At 48.7% G+C, this 9,916-nt stretch overlaps 1 protein-coding gene across 3 annotated transcripts in view; it reads right to left on the bottom strand.

Annotated features, from left to right (window-relative positions):
- CBX6 (chromobox 6) overlaps positions 1–9,916 on the bottom strand; it is a 28,393-nt gene that overhangs the window by 9,013 nt on the left and 9,464 nt on the right. Inside the window, exon 6 of one of the 3 annotated variants that reach the window (XM_035339049.1) lies at positions 5,308–9,746. The exons of the other annotated variants lie outside the window; for them this stretch is intronic. Coding sequence (XP_035194940.1) covers positions 9,598–9,746 — 149 coding nt within the window. The 3' untranslated portion in view covers positions 5,308–9,597. Of the gene's footprint in view, positions 1–5,307; positions 9,747–9,916 lie in introns of those variants that run through there. 3 annotated transcript variants of the gene reach the window in all.

The following is a 9,916-nucleotide window of genomic DNA, read 5'->3' as shown; positions in this document are numbered from 1 at the left end:
CGAGACGGGGACGCGCACGCCCGCGCGCCCCCTCCCGCCGCGGCCGCGCGTGACCCGTCCCCCTCCCCCAAAAATTGGGGGGGTGAGGGGAGGGGGTGAAAGGGGTCGGGTGTTTGGGGGGGGGGTTTGGTCCGAAAATGAATGATTAAAAATAATTGAAATGCAAACACAAAAAATAAATGCCAAAAATAAAAAAAATGGGGAATAAAAAGTAAAAAAAGAGCTCGTTTGCCCTCTTTTCACGTCATCCCCCCCATGCCACGAGGTGCCGTAAGGGTAACGGGCCCCCGCATCTCAATAATGATGATAAAAGGCAAACGTTTGGGTGCTGGGGGGAATTCCCCGCCTCGAGCGCTGCCGTGAGCCACCCTCGCCGTGCAGGAATGACATCCTGCAGGTGCTAACGGGGCAGGAGGGGGGAACTAAACCCCGATAAAGCCCAGCAAACCCCAATGAACCCCCACAACCCAACAAACAGCCCATAAAAAACAGCGGGCCCCAACCAACCCCAAGTGGATGCCCGTGACACAGAGTGGGGGCCACGCCGGGGCCCCCCGCTTGCATTCGGCCCCCATCCTGCCTGCGCTGTGCGGCGCCTGGAAAAGAGCAAGCGGCCGGTGCCCGCCGCGTTTCAGTTTTTAATTGCATTGATTAACGCGGTCTGTATAAACGAGCGCTCCAGGCTCCACATCCAGCTGCCCCCGGTGAACTGGGGCTCCCTGCGGCCTGCTCCTCGCCCCCCGTGACAGGAGGGAGCCCAGGCCCACGGCACAGCCCCAGCCCTCGCACACGTCTCACCCCGGCCCAGGCTCTTTCCCTTTCGGCCTCTCAGAGCAGGACTAGCAGCTGAGGAGCCGCATCCCCGGTATTTCCTTTGTTTCATTCACATTTCCAGTAAAACTCTCAGACGGGGGAGATGGCAGTCCTGGAGCAGCCACTGGTCCCCACAGGAAAATCGTGGGGAAGCAAGGAGACGCGTGGGTGCAACGAGGCCTTCCTCACCAGAAGCCCTGGCACGCAGCATTTGAGCACAGGAGGCATGAGAACGTTTTTATTTTACCGATGCCACTCGGTAACGAGAAGCTCACCGGCTCCAAGCCCCCAGGCCTGCGATTTTGGAGACCAGCGGTCTGCCAGGGTTGGCATCTCCACCCAAACGGCTCCAAGAGTTGATCAGCCAGCGCTGTCGCTCCTGCACTTCTGGTTTCTCTAGCAAGAAGTGGTCGTACCCTCCGCTGCACTGAGGGGCTGGGGTGCAGCAGCTTTTCTGGTGCGCTTTTTGGGTGCTGCTGAGGGTAACAGGGGCCCGGGACGTGTTCTGAGGTACAGCCGGTACCCCATCCTCACGTACCCCACCAAGAGAGCCGTACACGGCAACCTGGCAGCACTGAGTCGATCAGGGGGGTGGCATAACAACACATTATTAAGATACACGTATATACACACACCCCATCCTGATTAACCTTTAATCCAACCAACACACGCATGTGAAAGGACAAGCCGCTGAGCTGCGAGTGCCAGCCAGCCTCTGCAGCATTGGCAGGGGAAGGAAGAAGCAACCTCTGGAGCAGGCTTTCCCATAACACTGCACTGCAGTTTCTTACTACTTCACCTGACTCGCTAGCTGCTGCCAGAAAATAAGTGCCTGGCTGGAGGCCTGCTCCAACGCCGTCGGTCACATCCAGCCCCGCCGGCTCAGGACACGCACGCCGACCACGCTTCGGTAAGGCAGGCATGGCCTGAGCTGCGACTGACGCAGGAAAGCCCCCACCCCGAGGCTTTTGCTCCCCGTGCTGTTGTGACTCGGCAGCCATGCTCTCCTCCAGCTAGTGCCAGCGGAGCTGTCCTGACACCACCTCATCGTGTGAGGACGTCAGGAGCTCCCGACATCCAGAGCAGCAGCCACCCTGCGACTGGCGTTCTGCTTTTCCAGTCCTGATCCACCAAAGGCCAGCTGTCCTGTGTCACCTCTGCACAGCTCTAACTCACCCCGTGGTTAAAAATTAATAAAAACCTAACCTCCTCAAATCGAAGTAATGAGTAATGCCAGGAACAGCCTTTTGCAGGCTCCATTCTTCACCAGCCTTTCTTTACTGATCGTTCTCACGCACGCACACGTGTTTTTCCATTCTTTTTCCAACCACACTGCATGCTTATACCAACAGGAGCGACGGGGGGAAAATAATTCAGCTGGAGAATTAAAGGAAGGGGAGGTAAATGACCACACAAACAGACCATTAAGTAAATGTCAGTTCTCATATTTAATATTTTAATAATTTTGTTTGCAACATTTACCACATAAATCATCTAAATAAATAGATGCTGTACAGTCTCTTATCCATATCAGTACAAAAATAAAACCACACTTTGTGTCAAATTATACTTGAGCCTGCCCTCCCTTTGCTATTACAGCCTCCGTTTACAGCACGTACTCGCTCAGAAAAGGCATTATACTCCGATGGGTTTGTTTGGAATCGGTTTACTCCCTACTTCTCCCCCCCAGCCCCCCCCAAATACATTCAATTAGTCTGTACAAAAGCTAGAAGCTCGTTCTGTGCAAAAGGAAGCTTTCTGTGTGCAAAGACTCGGATACTCTAGCGTGCTGACAGGAACAACAGCAACAACCAAAGAGACAAGGACAAAAACCAGGGACCCTCCCTCCTCACTGACCCCATCCCCACCTTCCCCCCCCAGCAGCAGGGAAGCATACCAAGTAAGATGAGTCAGTGCGCAGAAGAGTCCAAATGGTGTAGATAGGCTGAGGGGAAAGGTTGGAGCTGAAGCCCCCTTGAGAGAACTGGGGTTCCTCCAACTGTAGAGCTTACCAGGCAAGGGAGAAGAGTCTCTCATCTTAGCCTGCTCAAAAGGTTCTTTAGATATGCAGAATAAAAGCTTCATCTGAATTGTTTTAGTTATTTTGTTGCCGTTCTGTTGGAGATAAGGTGAGGAAACAGCCTCCGGAAAAATCCAAAGACAGTTTCTGGCTCACCCTCCCTTCCTCTCCCCGCATAAGGACAGGAACCTCCCCGATCCCCAACTAGGCTAATAAGGTGCAATTCTTCAGACAGAAAACTTTACACAGATGTCTCCAGAGCTGGAAGAAGCGGCCGTAGTTCCAGACTAGGACCGCTGAAACTAAACTTCGTATTTTTCCCCGTTCCTCAGGGAAAGGAGGTGGCGGGAAGAAGCCAACACGCACCCTGAAGGTGAGCTGGGGACTCTGCACGTCTCCTCTCCCCCCTCAGGGAGCCCTCCTTTGCTCGGCATGGCTGGAGCAAACTCTCCCCCTTCAGCCATGGGAGGGAAGCAAAGGGTTGGGTGGCAGCTCTGGAAAAACGATAAGGAACAGCCAGCATCCTGAAACAGATACATCTTTTGCTTTTCAAACGCCACTTTTAGGCAGACGATAAGGAGTGCTTTGCACTCCTAGTGCTTTGCATTTCCAAAGTGCTTCAAAACATACTTCAGACTTAAAAGCAAAAAAAAAAAAAAAAAAAAAAAAAAAAGCTGCTTAACATTTTGACAGATTTGCAAAGAGCTTCTTTGTGCTGACACTACATTTTCTGGTTAAAAATAAAGTAATAATACAAAAAAGTCTCTCCTCCTCCTCCTCCCAAATGCCCCTCCTAGTCAAAACTCTGCTACCCCAGTAACGAGGTAAGCTGGTGGAGATTCTCAACCGCCTCATGAGCTCTCTCCAACATCTGACTGGCACTCTCAGACATCACCCACAGCACGTTTCAGACATCACCCACAGCACGTTTCAGACAAGAACCCCTGCAGTCTTTGCAGGGTGGCCCACAGCAGACAGAAACCATCTCAGCAGCGCAGTACCTACCCACGCCGTCTCGGTAGCAATCCATCTCTCCCCTAAGAGCCATTACCAACTCCCACTGAGCTCTGCTCCCCACACAACTCCCTTAACTGGGGATCATCCCTGATAAGCCACTGCACTGAAAGTAAGGGTGCAAGGGAACAGGGCTGGAAGAGAAAGGAAAGATCATCCCTTCAGGAAGTACTTGGTACAGGAAAGGATTTGAAGGGTCTGAATTCGATTTTAAGTGATTGCTTCTCTCTCCCTCTGGCAGTTTCATAGGTGTTCCCATCTTAACCAGCTATTTGGGTGGAATCTGGGTGGTTCAACAGCCGGAAGGCTCGTGCCTGTCTCTGCAAGGACAGCAAGTGCAGCTCCACGGCAGTCAGGCTCAGCGAGTACAGGACAACATGGCCTCTTGATCATAAGCTGTCTCCAAAACAAGTTTACCATGCCCTTGGAGACAACTGTTTTGAAGACAAGCATTGTAAGAGGCATGCTCTCTTTACCTCTATATGCCAATGCTACATGCGATAGGATACGTAGAAGATAGCCTAGGTAAGCTGTTAACATAAATCTCCCTTGCTTTCCCAGTGGTAAGGGGGACAGAGGAATGCAGCGCTGACCAGCTCCTCTCTACACAGCCCACTCAGGCCATCCACCCACTGACGCGCCGTAACCGATGCAAGGGATCACAGGTTTTGGAGCAGAAGATGCTGCATTTGAACAATGGCTGAACACAGCCCGATTCTATCCCCCTGTTGTCTCTTTTCCACATATTGACTCTTCCCCATCCCCATCATGGGATTTTCCTCCTCTTCTTAGGGACTAAGGCAAATCCACAGCCAAGTGAGCAGCACATGGAGCTTGTAGGGAACAGGCTGCTTTAATTTAGCTGCTAGCAACTGAACTGGGCTTCAATGGATGGCAGTTAACACCAACATGATCAATTACAACAAAATAAAAAAATCAGGTTTATCAGCTCAGCATTTCTTTTTAATCATGGGGGTTTTGGCCCGAGGCCCTAGTTGAGCCTTAAGATTCACTACAAGTTCTCTGCTCTTGCAACACATCTTCTCTCTCCGCTAACTGCTCACCCCAAGGCCTGCCCTCAGCAGCCTAGCAAGAGCAACTCTGAGGTACCTCCTTCCCTCCCTTCCCCCAGACAAGCAGCTGCCCTGCTATTTTTCTGGAGTCCAACAACCCTCTTCTTCCAGGCTGCAGGGAAGCAAGGGAGGAATGGAAGAGGGGTAGATACCACTTAGCTTTAGGAAAAGGAGGTTCCCCCCCCCCCAACACACACACTTTCCCTACTTCAGAAAACACAAACTTAAAGGCTGAAAGGAGAGGAAAGGGTGGAGAGGCAATGGTAGATCGAGCTTTGCTCAAATACATGGATGTGGCTAACAGCACTCGCTGCTGTCTTCCGCACCCCAGCCTCTGTTGTGGCTACCACTGAGGGTCTTGCATGAGCTACCCTGCCTATTTTTTGACCTGTGCAAGGCCTCCCGTCTCTATTCCAGTAAAACCATCAAAGAACACTAGCTGGCGTACAGCAGGAAACAGTACTGGGGCCACTGGCCCCCTGTGAGGTGAACAAATATTTTTACACATTCAGTCAAAAAAAAAACACTAGGAGAACAATTCTGGACAGTTTCACAACACTAACAACAACCAAAAAAAGCCATTCATTTCTCAATAAGCTTCTTTCTGCCTTAGCCTCTGACATAAGCAAGGGTCAAGTCACTAACAAATTTAGGTTTACTTTGGAAAACAGAAGGGCACCTGGGTGTTCTCACAACGATATCCTGGCTATGCTTGAAAAAGAAAATAAAACAAACGCCTTGGTCTGACTTCACAAGCAAGAGGGCCCCCAAGCAAAGGCAAGACAATAAGGAGCATGCAGGAGCTACGAGGCTACTTAATGCCACTATTTACGTGCTGAAACTTGCTGTTCCAAGGCATCACTTACATATCCAAGCAGTAACATCTAGTTTATAACCAGCCAGGAACAGAGGCAGTCCTTTCCAGTTATTTATTAACACTAGTTGGAAAAAAAAAAAAAAAAAAAAAAGGTTTTTACAGTCTCAAGAAGCCCCTCAGTCCTGTCGTATCATACACAGTGACTTTATTGTGAGCAGATTTATGAAAAAAACTTGTCTCCTAAACACGACTGGTAAATTCTTACATGGAACAGTTCTTGGAGAAGTTTGTTCCTTGAGCATATTTCAGTAATTTTCACTGGCTGAAGTTGAAGTTTGTTTTCCTTGTTTATAGCCATGGAGCCAAATGAGGTATGGGAGAGTTAGCCCATTTCTATTCTCAGCTTGTGCTTCAAATAGAATTATTAAACTCTGCTTCAGCTGGATGCTATTCTGGCTCTCCTAATCAAACGGAATGTTTAACGAAATTCTGAGCACAGCATCTGATTTTCCTGATATGCTAGCTCGAGAGGTCCCAATTCAACTTTCAGATTTTTTGGCCGAACTCACAAATGGACGGGACTGGGGAAAAGAGACAAGCAAACCAGAGAGCCTCTCCTGCCACCAAAAGTAAAAAATCCCCATACATCTCTACACCTGCGGAAGTGGAGTAAAGCTAATTTTAAAGTCCCTGAAGACCAGCTCCACCAAGGAAGTCTACAATATGTCACCAGACAGCATGGAAGAGAGCCACATCTTAAGCTGAGAAAAACCTTCTCAAAAGATCTTTAAGATAAGCAAGAATTCATGAATGTCAAAAAAAAAACAAAAAGCCAAGAAAAAAACCCACCCCATAGTAGCTGCTTAGTTTCCTGCCACAAACTCCTCCTCACACGCACACACACCAAACCCACGCACATGCAACTTGTTGGATCTTAACCTGATACGGGTTAACTCCTAACTGACCTGGACAGAAAGCAGCATGGTAGCCAGGTATCTTGCTTCGTGTAGCAAGGTGATTAGTCACCAGAAGAACACAAGCTGGCCTGATCCAAAAACATGATTAAGAGATGAAGCTGTGGGTGTATCATCTTTGAAAAAACACCACAGGTTTTTGAAAACTCCACTGCTAGAGGAAGAAAAGATGTTTAAAGAGAAATGCCAAAACAAAACATTGAGAAGTCTCAGCTGGTGAGTGGAAAAAAGAAAAAGCAGAAGACGGAAATCCAGTTTACTAGGACAAGCTCTTCCCTGCCACAGGATTGGTATTGCTTCCACTGTCAGTAAAAACGGCCAAAACCTGTTTACCTTAGTAAATAGGAAGCTTTTTGGTGCATTTGTACACTGCGATGGAGACAGGACAAAGGTGGCAGTAGCTGCATTAAAACAGATCTAACAAATGCCACGAAATTGTAACAGGATGAGCTGGAGTTCACAACTTTCCAAAAACGAGCTAAACATTACGCTTCTGCAACCATAACTACCTGACCTGCTGCAACCCTGATGAGTGGACTCAGCCATGGAGAAAGACCACAGGTCACAGCTAAAAGAGATGCAGGTATTCAGCATATTTAGCAGGTGTCAGGAAGACGTGTGTGCGTGCATGCATGTGTGTGTAGGGGGTGACAGTGAGAGAGACTGTGTGACCCCATGCGCTGCAGAAGAGTGATCCTGTTTATATGATGTGACTCCAGACTCGGAAGCCTTGCTCCAGACACCCACTTCCAACAAACATCCTGGGCCTGTGTGCTTACCTCATCCATTCTGCCCTTGCTAGCTATTCTAAGCTTCTTTCCCACTCGCTCTTCCTCCCACCACATAACTCTTCCCCCCTTCCACTTCTCGCCCTCTCTGATTTCTCCACAATTAAACTTTCGTGTCACTTCTTTGGGAGACAAAAGATTAGTCCAGAAATTCAGGATCTTCCCAGCAGCCCTGAAACTGCTGTGACACAGTAGAATACAGGCCTGTTCAAACAGCTTTGAGATGGAAGGGGAAATCCTAAGTCTACGCTGACCTGTCACATCCTATCTGCCATAAAACCTGCTTTTAATAAAAGCTTTTGGGGCAGTCCAAGCATTTTGCAAAAAGCAGATGTTTGGATGACCAGAAGTCCCAGAGCTCCCAAATTCTCCCAAATTCTGCAGGCTAGCAGCCAAAGCCTTGCAAAGGAACTACTGCACGCTGCGGAGTTCCACAGGTGTCTTTACATCAGAGCTCAGAGGGCGCATGGCTTCCTATAAATACAGCAGAGATGCATTGTGTAGAGTGGGGAAAGGGAGAAAAAGATTTAAGGACAGTAATCACGACAGCCAAAACTACTCTGCAGCACTCTCTCTGGCAGTTCCCACCTCAGACTCTAGGTTACTTTTCTTGCTTTCCATAGGAAAAGGTCTATAAAATTTTAAGTTATTTAAATAAAACTTGATTTTTTAAAAAATGGAAGAGAATATGCACGTGCGAGAACAGATGTTAAAACTACCAACTCAAAAGACAGCAATTCTTCAAAAACCTCAAAGTGTCACAGGCAGTCCAGCACAAGGCATTTTTAAGTGCAAGATCAGGCGGGGTCTATTGAAATGCAGACCACTTTCCTTGGCAAAGAGTTTTAAGCCTTCCAAGGGGAAGTTCCCATCAGTAAAGTACTACAGGATCACAGATACTGTGAGGAGACTGGAGTCATGGCAGATTATTACTCCGACAGCACAATCCAACAATTCTCATTGCTAAGAATTAAGATTTTTTTTTCCCCCTCTTCAACTCTAATGCATGCCTTCCCCACATGTTGTTTACCTTGGATCTCCCAATGGCATCCAAGAACAGAATTTGCTGCTAATCAAGGTCCATTTCTAGCTCAATTCTGTCCAATTCCTGCGTCCTGGGCCTGTGCCAGTATCTTGAATATCTTTGCAGTGCCAGGCAATGCTTCAGTTGTCCTGGTAGCCCCTCCTCCCAGGGAGCAGGAGTCAGTTTTCAAACAACTACTACCACGGATTCAGGGCAGCATTTGTCATTAATACAGAATTTGGCAAAGGATAAGAACACCCCACTTTCCGTAACACATTTCTCACACAGCACAGACGAGCCTGGAAATCTCGTTTAGCGTAGACAGAGCGGTATGTCTTGCCTGTGCTGGGTTTCTGAGCTTTAATGAGGACAAATCGAATTTAGGGAGCCAATCTAGATTTCAGGGATGCATTTCAGGCTTCCCTGCATGATCAACAAGCAAACGGAGAAACCTCTGCCATCTAGATGGACCTGTGCTGCACAGACTTACTTACCACAGGCAGGCAAACACAGCTCTGGAGTCCTGACAGCAGGCCACAGGGAAAACAGCACTGGAGAGAAAGTCTTAACAGGCTGGAGTTATCTACACAGGCAGGATCCATCGCCTCTCGCTGCTGGATGGAGAGAGGGAGGAGGAAGGTGGGAAGAGCAATGCACAGAGAAATATCTTTATCCAGGGGATATCAATCGCAGAACAAGGCAGCACTAGAGATCCAGCTCTCTTTCCACCTCCACATGCCCTCTCCCCACAAACGCAGCTGCCGCCACTTAGCAGGATAAAAGGGGAATTGTTCAGCTTGCTGCTTTCACATCTAGGAGGGGAGTCTTTGCCAGGGAAAGGGCTGTCAGTTTTTCAGATGGACAAAGCAATGACAAACACACACCCCCTATGCTGCATTCCCCCCCCCCCCTTTTTTTTTTGCGTATCTGAAAGGGGAAAAAGGAGGAAAAAGAAAAGGTCTCTGTAAACATTTTAAGGAGACATTTTGGATTTTTTTTCCTTAAGGGATAAAATAACCCCTCCCTAGCCCCACCCTAAAAGCACTGGATTTGGGGAGCAGTGAAAACAGAGATTCAGAACTGCGCACTCCGGTCTCGAAAGAAGCCCTCGGCCACTTGTGCTTCTCTGAAAGTGACGGTGATGGAGTTTGCCGTGATGTCTGTCACTGTCACTTCGCTGGGGGGCACAGTGGGAATCCAAGGGAGACTGCCATCCACATCTGCTGCAAAAGGAGAGGCAGATAAGAGCATGTTAGCGAGAGGGAGAGAGGGCGGGGGAGAAGGAAAGGGAAGGATGGAAAAGGGGCCTCATTTCTGACAAATGGTGGGTGAAATCAGGCTGTACTGAGTCTGCACACACAAGGCAAGAAAGAGAACAGGCAAGCCCTCCCCT

Source organism: Oxyura jamaicensis, chromosome 1 (genome assembly GCF_011077185.1).
Source record: "Oxyura jamaicensis isolate SHBP4307 breed ruddy duck chromosome 1, BPBGC_Ojam_1.0, whole genome shotgun sequence".
NCBI classification, from domain to species: domain Eukaryota; kingdom Metazoa; phylum Chordata; class Aves; order Anseriformes; family Anatidae; genus Oxyura; species Oxyura jamaicensis.
This window is presented reverse-complemented; position numbering and strand designations above follow the sequence as displayed.